This window comes from Erythrolamprus reginae, chromosome 1, assembly GCF_031021105.1.
Source record: "Erythrolamprus reginae isolate rEryReg1 chromosome 1, rEryReg1.hap1, whole genome shotgun sequence".
Lineage (NCBI taxonomy): Eukaryota > Metazoa > Chordata > Lepidosauria > Squamata > Dipsadidae > Erythrolamprus > Erythrolamprus reginae.
The window spans coordinates 192,128,246-192,141,400 of NC_091950.1; the positions used below are offsets into that span (position 1 = coordinate 192,128,246).

General features: G+C 35.4%; 1 protein-coding gene across 9 annotated transcripts in view; it reads right to left on the bottom strand.

Moving 5' to 3' along the window:
- Positions 1 to 2,306: 2,306 nt before the first annotated feature.
- The window catches only part of GPR155 (G protein-coupled receptor 155), a 42,899-nt gene continuing 32,050 nt past the window's right edge, over positions 2,307 to 13,155 (bottom strand). For 6 of the 9 annotated variants that reach the window (XM_070731789.1, XM_070731788.1, XM_070731797.1 and 3 more), the window contains exons 12-16: positions 11,507 to 11,640; positions 10,324 to 10,419; positions 8,491 to 8,555; positions 7,276 to 7,410; positions 2,307 to 3,279 (exon numbers count right to left, since the gene is read on the bottom strand). In XM_070731789.1, the coding sequence (XP_070587890.1) occupies positions 3,033 to 3,279; positions 7,276 to 7,410; positions 8,491 to 8,555; positions 10,324 to 10,419; positions 11,507 to 11,640 (677 nt within the window). In that variant the 3' untranslated portion in view covers positions 2,307 to 3,032. Of the gene's footprint in view, positions 3,336 to 7,275; positions 7,411 to 8,490; positions 8,556 to 10,323; positions 10,420 to 11,506; positions 11,641 to 13,155 lie in introns of all 9 variants that reach the window. The other 3 variants (XM_070731795.1, XM_070731796.1, XM_070731794.1) reach the window with 2 other exon arrangements.

Consider the following 13,155-nt stretch of genomic DNA (forward strand, 5'->3'; position numbering starts at 1 on the left):
TTGGAATATCCTTTTGAAAATCAACCACATTGTAGCCAGAGAACTAATTTTATGAAACAAATCCATTTTACTAAAAAAAAGTAAGTTTGAAATTAACAGCATAATTTTTATATAAATTGAAATAATTGAACACGGGGGAGGCATACATTTATGTGCAAAATAAACCAATATGCATCAATTTTTCCAGTTCAATTTTCATATCATTATGTTCAGAAATGTTCAAGCTACCAATCCCACACCAACTTTAGTAAAATAGAATGTATTTTGCTAGCAAAACTATCCATAAAGTGAAGACTATTTTTAAAAAATGGGGGGGGGGGGGGGTGTGTGCATTTCATCAACAAAATAAACCAATATGCATCAATTTTTCCAGTTCAATTTCCATATCATTATGTTCAGAAATGTTCAAGCTACCAATCCCATACCAACGTTAGTAAAATAGAATGTATTTTGCAGGCATAATTATCAATAAACCTAAAGAAAATTCACAAAAACGGGGGGGGGGGGAGGCATATTTATGTGCAAAATAAACCAATAAGGATTAATTTCTTCAGTTCAATTTTCATATCATTGTGTGCAGAAATGTTCAGACTACTTTCCAAGTGAAAAAAGTATTCAAATTGACCAAACATAAGCACTGCAAATGAAGAGTTTTCGGTCCGGGTCAGGGTGACCCGGGAACAGAAGATTTGTTACTTTTCTTAAACAGAACAGGAGGGTTAAAAAAACAATCAAAATTAATATTTTTCAGGCAACAAAAGAGGACTGTTGAGAGCCAGTTATAGAAAGATATGAAGTAAGATGCAGTCAAGTCATAGGAACATTTAAATCCTACTGGTTTGTCTAATGAATTAAATAGAGCTCTTAATTTAAAAAAAAAGTATTTCCTGAGTTGAAAGCCTAAATCTGGGCAGAAAGTAATTTGGGTGGCAATCTTATGCCTATGGTTGTTAGGTACTATAGCACTTTAACATGTAAATAAAATTGCACAATGTCCATTTAAATGTAATTCTTGGCAACAGAACTGAAAACCAGGTATAAATTAGTTGCATGTCTCAATCTGTCATACATAAAAATGTGATGAATTCAAGAAAGGAATTAACAAAATTCTTATGTAATATGAGATACGTTTATGAATAATGATATAATTTATATCACAACAGCAACAATGTTAAGAATGAAATGCCATCTTCCTATGTTGGGAGATACAACCTACAGCTGAATGTCACAAAAGTTAAAATTGAATATTATACCATGGCATTTTGGACTTTAAACTTGAATCCATCTATTATATTAAACCATAATTTAAACTATAGTTAATTCAGAGCTTAATATTTATATCAACCACTTGTGATTTATTTAATAAATGATGTATAGATTGACTTTAGAATGCAGTCTGTCTAGCCTAACTTTAAGTATAGTTATGTTTTGAACCACAAGAAATAAAAAGTATATAGTATAACTTTTTGCTTCAACTTTTAACAAGGAATATTATACAAGTCAGGGCAGCTATACTTATTGAGTAAATGGAACAGCAAGAAAATCAATGTGCTACTTTCAGGAACATGTTTCTCCATAACTCTTCCCAATTTAAAAAAAGAATAATTGGGTTTTGTAATACAGCATGCTTTTCATTTCAGCTGTAGATCAACTTACAAAATAGAGTTTATATAATCACCCACCCACCCCATTTTAGAAGATAGCCCTTTTTATATAATGCAAAATAAATCTTGGCAGTATTTCATGTGCATTGATAATAAAAATAAATTTAACCCCCCCCCCAACTTTTTTATGTCTGAATACATAACACTGCAAACATGAAAAGGTTCATTATTTTTCAGGTATTACAGAGTTAACTCTTTAAAAGCTAATAGCCATAATTTTCATTAGTCCAGCTTCCAAATATAATTTATATTTCTATAAATATAAAATGTATCCATACATAAATGTGCCATGCATCTGGTAAAAAAAATAGTGGTTAGATAAAGATAACTAACAGGTCTTAACAGTTGAAGAAACATGACAAATTGCTTCTTCTAATAATATTGTTGATGAACCACTTTCAGAAAAAAAGATTTACCGTAAGTATTCCATCTTAACTTTAAAAAGATGAATAAGATGTTCATGCCTTCCTATTATTCTAAAACATGGCTTAAAAATTAAAAAATTACCAGAGTTTTTAATAAATATATGCATTTAAAAATATATTACTTTTATAGTGAAACCTCACTAATATTACACACACACACAAATATTCCTATGAATACTTAAACATTTGTATTGCACAATTAAAATTTAACAAGAAGTTAATTCAAGTTCTTTAATTTGCATATCAAGATTAGTACTCAAGTACAATTTTACATTTTAAAAAATAGTAATTTGATATTAAGTACAAAATAAATATGGCACCCACAGACTCCAACTGATTGTTGTCTGTGAAATAAATTGGTCCATTTTTGGCAGTCATGTGCCAATTAGTTATCAATTAAGCCAAAGGGAAAAATTATGCAACAAATTATGCTTGATTCAGATTTAAACAGACTGATAAACAGAGATCTGTATGCTTTAAAAATTAAAAGTAACTTATTCATATAAGAATCACGATGAACAGCAAAATTCATTTGCTGATTTCTCCTTTAACACATCAATCTCCAGTTATTTTGTCAGTACAAATAAGAGAACTTCACTGTTAAAACAATAAGAACAGCATATACCAAAATGATCTACTGTTCCTTTTTTTAAAAAAAAGATAAATGAGTTGTTTTTTCCATAGTATTGGAAGGAAAGAAAATTATTATTATAATTATTATTATTTTTTAAAAAACACTATTGTTTCAAAAAAATAAAACTGAGTACAAAGCCTGTTACGCGCTTTTCGCAATTTGAAACAATTCCCTGAAGCAACTCATTTTAGTCAACATTCAGATTGCAAGACAGAATTCTCTTTGGGTTAGAGATCAACACAGCCACATTGTAAGCAAAAGGATCTCAAAGAGCGTGCATTAGATGCGAGTAGGAGGGTCTGGTCTTGGCTAGCTTCCACGGGCGTCTTCATTCCCTCGGCTGTCCTGTATTGCAGTTGTCGTAGCTGTAAAATGGTAATGCAATCGCTCATCCCGAAATTCAAAGTCATTGGTAATATGTTGGATGATGCCACCTTTCACCAGCCTCTCTCCATACACTACAGCTTCCCCGCGGTCCAAGGCAAGGCCAACTTCCAAAAGCCAGTTCACCAGATCACAGCCGAAGAAGACTCCAGTCACAGTCTTTGTGCCACACCTGTATGTCAAAGGAAGGATTCACCCACATGTTCTGTAAATCTCGTACCACCACTGCTTGTTGGATGAAGCCAAGGGGAGAACAAGGAAAGACAGCATGATAGTTAGAAGGATGTTAAAAGAAGGCCTAATAGCCAAGTATACAGTTAAAGCTGTTTTTCCTTTTTGGCCAAAATGCATGCAAGCATCTAATGGTAGCACAACATACTGTATTGATTAGTGTAAAATTATTAACTGTTAGTTCACTATTGATCATCTTAGAATCTGAAATTAATCTTTAGTCACAGGAATTACCATTGGAATGATATTCAGGTAGTTCTTGACTTACAACCATTTGTTTAGTGACTGCTCGAAGTTAACAATGGCAAAAAAAAGGGACATACATCCTTGCATTCACAACCATCCAAGCATCCTGTCCTGTGATCAAAATTTAGGTGCTGGGCAGGTTATTTACAATGGTTACAGAATCCTGGAGTCACATTATCTCCATTTGTGGCTCTCCCAGTCAGCTTCTGATAAGCAATTCCAACAAAGGAAGCCAGACTTGCTTAATGGCTGAGTGATTTGTTTAATTATAGTGATACACTTCACAATGATGCCAAAAAAGGTTCTAAATTGGGCATGACTCCCTTAACAACTGCTTTGCCTAACAATGGAAATTCTGTTCTCAAATGTGGTCATAAATCAAGGACTACCTGCAAAGTAGTAGAAGAGTTAATGGTAAAATTTTAGACGATAATTATATCAAATTCTATTTCAGAAGGAAGAATCCTAAGAGAGCCTTTGAAAGGCTCATATACTCTATACAAGGTCTGTACATGTTTCAAAAATTATTTTGAAAATATATTTTGGGAAGGCATGAGAGCACAGGAGCCTTTTTCAAATTTCAAGCACTTCAGAGCAGTTTTTGGCTGAATTACTTCTGAAGCACATACAGCTTTGGTAAATGATGCTTAGCATAGCATTTGATTAAATGCTTTTGGGGTTTTATAAGCTCAAGATTTTTCTTTTATGGATAGTGTAGACTTCCAATTGCAATCTGAAAAGGAACAAATTCAAGGAGTATTAAATTTGTCTGTGGGTTAAATTTGGATCTTTTAACCCTAAAATGCTTATTGAGCAGATTAATGCACAGAGGTCTTGGAGAAACAATACAACTGGTTAAGATTCATTTCAAACTCCATAAAGTGTTTTTTTCTCAAATCAGAACTGAAAACTGCATGCAACCTGGTGCAACCCCCTCTAAGCCAATGCTGAGTATGCATGATTGGGATTAGGGCCAAAGTCAACAATGAAAGTAAAGCATGCCTTATTTAAAGTTTTCTAAAGTTCTACAGAGGAATCACTGAGTCTGTCATCTGCACCTCTATAACTGTCTGGTTTGGTTCTGCAACCCAAGACAGACACAGACTTCAGAGGATAATCAGAACTGCAGAAAAAACAATTGCTGCCAACCTGCATTCCATTGAGGACCTGTATACTGCACGAGTCAAAAAGAGGGCTGTGAAAATATTTACAGACCCCTCACAACCTGGACATAAACTGTTTCAACTCCTACCCTCAAAATGACGCTATAGAGCACTGCACACCAAGACAACTAGACACAAGAACAGCCATCATTCTACTAAACAAATAATTCCCTCAACACTGTCAAACTTTTTACTAAGTCTGCACTTCTATTTCTACTAGTTTTTCTCATCATTCATATCATCCTTTTCCTCCCACTTAGGACTGCATGACTATAACTTGTATCCTAAGATTTTTATTAATATTGATTGTTTCTTCATTGCTTATTTGACCGCTATGACAATCATTAAGTGTTGTACCACATGTTTCTCGACAAATCTATATTTTCTTTTATATACAATGAGGGCATATACACCAAGACAAATTCCTTGTGTGTCCAATCACACTTGGCCAATAAAGTATTCTATTCTATTCTGTTCTATGACTTAAAATGTCTGTATTAATTATGCACCAACAGTCACAGGCCCAACTTTAGTATGTAAAACTATTTCTTAAGTATACATACACTCTTCCTTCTAAGAGAAGTGTCATCTCTGAACCCACATACATACTAAATGTCAGGAAGCCCTTGGAGTGGTCACAAGCCTTGAAATGGATGCAGTACTTCAATGTTTCAGTCAATAGAAGAAAAATGCATGAAATACTCTTCCAAGTGGTTTTCTAGAACTTCCTGGTTTAGGTCTAATTAAATGTATTGTACAGAAAGCAACTATTTTGTGATCTAAGGTTAAGCCAAGCCAACTTTAACTGTGTAAAATAGCCTTTTAATTAATAAGCTAATGTTAATTTTAATTAATAGAACATGGGAACATATAACAAAATCAGTGCTGGGCCCAAAACATACATTAGGGGTCTAATGCCAGGCATTCATCTGAGAAGAAAAGAGAGATATATAGATGAAAAGGAGAACAAGAAGGGGTATATTACTTATTGCAATCTATGCAGATCAAACAGTGATAGTGATTAAAATAAAGCAACACCATTGGTCCATTTTTCTTTATGTGATATTCATTAATATTTTAATATTAAAAAAGATAGTTAATATTTATATATTTCTTGGTTTTTCAAGACATATAAAGAAAGAAAATGTAAAAATTGTTGTGAAATGCAGAACAAATGGCTAAGATTTATTTCCCACCTCCACAGAATTTTATATCCAAAAATGGAAGTTTGGGGACATATGTAATCCTAAATTTGAGACATGGCATGTGAGTATGTTGAAACTGCAGCTGAATCACAGTAGGGAAGTTCTAAGATTAACATGGCCACCAAATTTCCCAAAAGAGCAATAAAACCGGGAAAGCACATTGTTAATATGTTATACTTAAGTTTTGTCAATGGCTTAACACAATTTATGAAAGAAGCCATGTCATAATAGAAAAGCTACCTTCTTTTGTTCACTATAGGCAGTCCTCAACATACGACTATAATGGAACCTATTATAGTTGTAAATCGGGTTGATAGACTGCCAAAAACGGCCTTTTCTGTGGCCGTTTCTTAAGGAAACATGTAAGTTGTTAAGTGAATATGGTAGCATTAAGCAAACCTATTGTTTGCTATGGCGCCATTTTTCTGAAAAGTGAAAGTAATTTCTGGTGGGTTTTTTTGCAAAAACTTTATAAAACACAGTTATGTGACTGGGAGACTGGAAACCACACTGCTGTACTGCTGACTGCCTGAAGTGGGATCACATGACTGGGGCAACCACAGTAATTGGGTCATAACTTCCTTTTTCCAGGTAGGTCATAACCTTGAATGGTTGTTAAGTGACTGGCCATTAAGTTGAGGATTACCTGCAACAATATTAATTGTTGCCATTTAAACTAAACTTCATGGTTCAAAATGTTTACGCTGCTTTTGATTTCTATTATTTGAAACTATGTGCTAGATAACATATTGTTTGATATATAAATTTTTAAAAAATGTTTAAACACCAAAGCATGGATGTCAAACTCAATCATGTCAAATGATGTATTGTGACGTATCACAACAGTTTTTGCTTTGGCGCAACTTGCCTGCACGTAACTCATTTAAGTTTAAGTTTAAGTTTAGTTTAAGTTTAAGTTTAAGTTTAATCAGATTTGTATGCCGCCCCTCTCCGCAGATTCGGGGCGGCTCACCCCTGCATCAAAAGTTAATAGCAATAGCATTTAGACTTATATGCTGCTTCACAGTACTTTACAGCAGTTTACAGAGTCAACCTATTTCTCCCAACAATCTCATTTTACCAACCTCGGGAGGATGGAAGGCTGAGTCAATCCTGAGCCTGGTGAGATTTGAACTGAATATCAATTCAAAAATAATTATTTACAAATCAACAATTAACCAAGTGTCTGCTTAGTGGTATTTGGAAACCGAGTCGTGTACTCCAAATAAAAAGAAGAGTATCAACAGACACAGAGCACATTCCCATCTAGAATACTGTATTAGAATAATTTAAATCAATTTTAACACTTAGGAACAACTCTACCTTCTATCTTGGACAATGCTTCTCACACACGTGTCTCTGTGGTAACTAACGAATTGTTGGCATGTCATCCGAATCTCCTCTGGGACAGATGATTCCCTCTGTTCCACAGTTCTAGCACCCCAAAGGAATTGAAGCCTACATGGGAAAAAAAGCCCATTTGAAATACCACCTGGAAAAGCATAATACAAGGACTTGATGATAAATATTTTTGCCTGTGAGATTTTAGTGTACATTCAACGTGTGATGACCAGATTTTTGAAGCAACAAGTCAGAAGAACTGAAATAGTTGAAACATTTTTTAAAAGCTGGCTATTAAACTGAAAAAATATATGAATGGGAACGAACTCTTTTTCCTAAATTGATATGCACTTTGACCTAATTCACTCACCTTTGTTAAGTAATTAAGACCTAAGTTACTTCTCTATTTGAGAAAAGAAACTCTGTCAACTCAAACTTCCATTTCTTATTTCTGTCCAATATTCAACATGTTGCCAAGGTTCCCTAACTTTCAGAATCATGGGGTGCAAAGGAGGCGAGGAGAAAAAAAACTACGAGAGAATAAAATCACATTATATGAATGAAAGAACTATTTCATTCATGGGAAAAATAATTATCCACATTTTTTGCACTATAAGACGCTCTAGACCAGTGATGGCGAACCTTTTTATCTTTGGGTGCTGAAAGGGCGGGCACACGTGCTATCGTGCACGCGTGAGTGCCCACACCCATAATTCAATGCCTGGGGATGGCAAAAATAGCTTCTCCCACCGCCTGGAGGGTCTCTGGAGGCTGCAACCGGCCTGTTTCCTAACTTCTGGTGGGCCCAGTAGGCTTGTGTTTTGCCCTCCCCAGACTCCAAAGGCTTCCCTGGAGCCAGGAGAGGGTAAAAACGCTCTCTCCTATCCCCCTGGAGGCTCTGTGGAAGTCAAAAACGCCCTCCCAGAGTAAGTATTTTATGAATAATAACTCATGTATATGCCTATATATCACATTGATACCAATTGAATTAAAGCAACATTGTTTAATGGTTCCCCAATTTAGAATATGTTAATATAAATTGATGCTCAATAGAGAAAAGTATTGCTTCATCCATGTATTAAAAGGAGCAGAACTTTAAAACAAACCAGATTACCATTTTTTAAAAAGGAATAGCATCAGAGTTAAAAGTACTCAAGGCAGCTGAAATTAAATAGATGTATAAACTGTTAAAATTACCTCCTTTTGAATGGAAGAATAATTAGATGTTTATCTAAACCAAACATTCCAAAAGAAATGAATCCCTGAAAAAGAAAAAAATACTATAGTAAAAAAGATTCTGGACGAACAATTGTATACAAATTCCTGAAATTAAGTTTTTAATTCTAATGAAAAGACAGAATAAAAAACTATTTTACAATGTTTTAATTTAGTTAAATAAAATTTAGAGTACAGCATGGACCAAGCTCAAGAAATGGAAAAATATTTAGGCATCAATACTAATATTGTGGTTTTTAAAGTCAGTCAGTCATATTCTTCCCTTTCAATATGAACATTAGAGTTTCCTAAACTGTGTTTATCTTGGAGGGGATTACTACAGTTTCTTAATTTTTCATGCTTCTTCTTGTAATGTGACATATATGACTTACAAAAAAATATATTTGCTTAAAACAACTGCAGTCAGGACTGGCAATCCATTGTTAAATAATACAGTCATTAAGAGAGACATCATGCAACCGTGATGGATTTACAACCTCACTTCAGTAAGCTAATCACCCGTAGTCCTTAAGTGAGACAGTATATGATCATGACTTGTGATTTGACTGCTGGCTTTTTCAACTGACTCTAGTTTTTGGAATCTTGCTTGAAAGTGCAATAATGTTGATCATGTGATCGTGGGACACTGTAACAGTTTTAATGTCATAAAGGGCTTTTTTCAGCAACTCTGGATGGGTGCTAATACCTGTATTGCTGGAAAGAAAACTGAAAAATGTAAGAAAACTAAAGTCTATGTAATGAACAGTGTATTTTGAAAAGCAAAATGATGAGCAATTTTTGCAAGCACGTTAGCATTAAGAAATAAAAATAATGTCTCGAGATCAGAAGGTAATGCAATTAAAATAAATTTGAAGTTATCAGAAAGCATTTTGCTTCCATAGGAAAGACTACGGAGAGGGGCGGCATACAAATCCAATCAAGAAAGAAAGAAAGAAAGAAAGAAAGAAAGAAAGAAAGAAAGAAAGAAAGAAAGAAAGAAAGAAAGAAAGAAAGAAAGAAAGAAAGAAAGAAAGAAAGAAAGAAAGAAAGAAAATATTATTTAAGGAATAAGCTTGTGGGCTCTTCTTCCCATGCTGCCCTATTATCAGAAAGCAGATTTGCCTTTGTGGTTGGAGTTTTTCTTACTGAATTATCTTTGCAGTGCAATTTTTAAGAGTATGTGAGAATGACGTTGCATGATAAGAAAAAGAGAGAGCCCAGGAAAACAATAAGACAAAAGGGAAAAGCCTCCTAACCAGGAGGAACTTCTGATGGCAAGAGATCTGTCCTTTTAGATTTGAAAGATTCTGTTCATATAGCCTTATAATACTGTAGAACTAATTCCTCTAGTTATGTTTCCTATCTGGTTTACATGGGAACGCTGAAAGCTATTTAATTAGCACAAGACTATTATTTCACCTGGCTAAATTTCATTCAGGCATTTTAATGGGATGTCACTACACGTGTTAGGGAGAACACCAGCTGAAATCATTTATTTTTACCATCTGGGGCAGTTAAATCTTCATTCTCTTGGAAAACATTTCCCCTGGATGACCTCTATTAATGAAACTTCTCTAACCACTGTAATGGATTATTTTCCCCTTTAAACAAGTAGAACAGCAAAATTTGTCAGTGGACAATGAGCAATTTAAATTTTATTAAATTAAGATAAGAAAACAGGCCAAAAATAGGTCAGGCACTTTCTCTCTCTTCGTTACAAACATATGCCAGTCTTCATGTATACATTTACATATGAGTTCAATGAGACATGCTATTAAACATGTTCACACGATTAATTAGAGGATAAATATTTACCTGACCAAAATTAAATACAGCACAGAAGAACTGCAGTTCCACATAAAGTCTCCCAGGCTCTTGGTTAAATAACCACCACAAGCAGCTTGATAGGTTCTGTGAAGGAAAAAATAACATGAACAAGCCCTAACTTGAGTATCTCATTGCTACAACTTTCACTCTCCTTGGGTTATAGAGACAGTTTTCCCGTTGTGCTGTTTTTCACACTCCGGAGCCTTTAGGGAAGCTTCCTGAAGCCCACAAGTGTGAAAAACAGCACAACAGGCAAAATGGAAGTCCATTTTCCCAAACTTCTGGTTTGCCTGTTGGGCCATTTTTCGCACTCTGGAGCTTCAAGAAGCTTCCCTGAAGCCTCTGGAACACGAAAAACAGCACAATGGGAAAAGTGTTTTTCTGAACTTCTGGTTTGCCCATTGGGTCATTTTTCACTCTGGCCTTCAGGGAAGCTTCCGTGAAGCCTCCAGAGAGCAAAATGGCATTCCCCAAGGCTAAAAATCAGCTGGTCAGCATGCACATCCCGTGTGCCCTCTGATATGGCTCCATGTGCACTAGTGGCACACATGCCATAGGTTCACCATCACTGCTCTAGGCCAGTGTTTCCCAACCTTGGCCACTTGAAGATATTTGGACTTCAACTCCCAGAATTCCCCAGCCAGCGAATGCTGGCTAGGGAATTCTGGGAGTTGAAGTCCAAATATCTTCAAGTGGCCAAGGTTGGGAAACACTGCTCTAGGCTAGGCCATCTGTAATGTGGAATCTCCTCTCCTCCCCCTCCTGCCCGAGATAAGGCCAGCCTCACCACTTCTGATCTTTGGGAGATCCCTCAAGCAGGCTCGGTGACTTCAGTGGGTGGGTAAACTCGTGAGGGGTCTCCGTTATTATTAATATCCCTCCATCTATTATTTTCTTCTCCCGTTTTAGTCCTGTTTTTACAGTTGTAATACTTTGTAACTATTATTATATAACACTTTTAGGTTATGATTTCTTTATACATTTACAATTTCATTGTATTGTTGTACCAGAGTTACTTTCTGTGAGATGAGCGACCATATAATGAGCCTGGATTTAACTTCTTTGAAAATAAAATAGTAGCTGATATGAGAAACACACTTTGTAATGGAGAGTAGGGTAAAATGACTAAAAAGAATCATACATTTCTGCCTCCCACCAAAGAAATTCTTACAGCAAAAAGGCCCACAATGAGAAGCAGGCATAACAGCACATGTCTGGCCAACTGTTGGTCTCCAGTTTGCAAAAGCTGTTCTTCCTGAGCCAGGAGACACCCCTGAGAACTGCATGGACTCAAACACTGGTTTGCTGAAAAACATTTAAGGATTAACACATGAGGCATAAACACAACACTGAATCCTGTGGTTCTCTTAACAGAAGTCATAAGAAAAACAAGAAAATGAAAACACGATTAATTGCTCTAAATAAACAGATACGGATCTTGTTCATATACATATGAAAGCAAATATACATGTCCAGCGGTGAAATTAAGAAATATTCCCTACCAGTTCTGTGGGGTGGCTCGGTGGGCCTGGGAGGCGAAGGATATTGCAAAATTTCCACTTCCACCCCACTCTGGGGCCAGCCAGTGGTATTTGCTGATTCTACAAACTATTATATTTTTCAGAGTATAAGACGCACCTTAGTTTTGGGGGAGGAAAATAGGAGGAAAAAAATCTGCCTACCAGGTATTCATTTAGCTAGCATCCTTAGTCTGGTCAGCTTCAGCACATTATTTTATCCTCTGGTTAGGGCTTAAAAAAAACCTTGTTCGGAGAGAGTAACAATGAAAGAGCCTGGAACCGGTAAGAATTTGGAACATTGTTAGCACCTCGTTAGGGCTGGAAAGAAACTTATTCGGAACAAGTAGAGCAATGAAAAAAAGCCTGCAAAGTCTTAGGGCTGGAAAATCATTCTTTGGAGAGAGTAACAATGAAGGAGCTTGCAAGCTGGAAAGAGCTGGGAACATTGTTAGCATCTTGTTATGGCTGGAAACAAACTTATTCGGAGCAAGTAGAGCACTGAAAAGAAGTCTGCAAAGACTTAGGGTTGGAAAAACATTCTTCAGAGAGAGTAACAATGAAAGAGCCTGCAAGATAAGAGCTGAGAAGATTGTTAGCACCTACTTAGGGCTGAAAGAAAAGCTTCAAAAAAAAGCTGCCTTCAGAGTATAAGATGAACCCAAATTTTTAGCCTCTTTTAGGGAGGAAAAATGTGTGTCTTACACTCTAAAAAAGATGGTACTCAAAGTTTCCACTCTTGGTTCTCCAGAACCTGTTGAATTTCACCCTTATAGGTGTCCCAGGATAATGGTGCAGGATCCAACCTTTCGTAAGCTCCTTAAAATCCACCTCTGTCTTCAGGCATGGGGGAATTGAGATATTCCCTTCCCCCCAGGTCTATACAATTTATGCATGGTATGTTTGTGTGTATGTTTTGCTTTTAGGGGTTTTTAGTTACTTAAATATTAGATATGTCATTCATTGTTTTGTTATTGCTGTGAGTCGCCCTGAGTCTATGGAAAATCTAATAAATAATAATAATAATAATAATAATAATTTATTTATTTATTTATTATTTATTTGATTTGTATGCTGCCCCTCTCCGAAGACTCAATAATAATAATAATAATAATAATAATAATAATAATAATAATAATGGACTTTTGGTTAAAATAAGATTGAATTGATGGTTTTGGGATTCGGGGATTAAAAACAGATGAAGGAGATCGAGAAAAGATTAAGATATTTACTTGATAAAAAAGAGTGAAAGGCAGAATTGTTTGTTTTCCATTTTTCATTTCCCTTTTCCCCTCTTTACCTT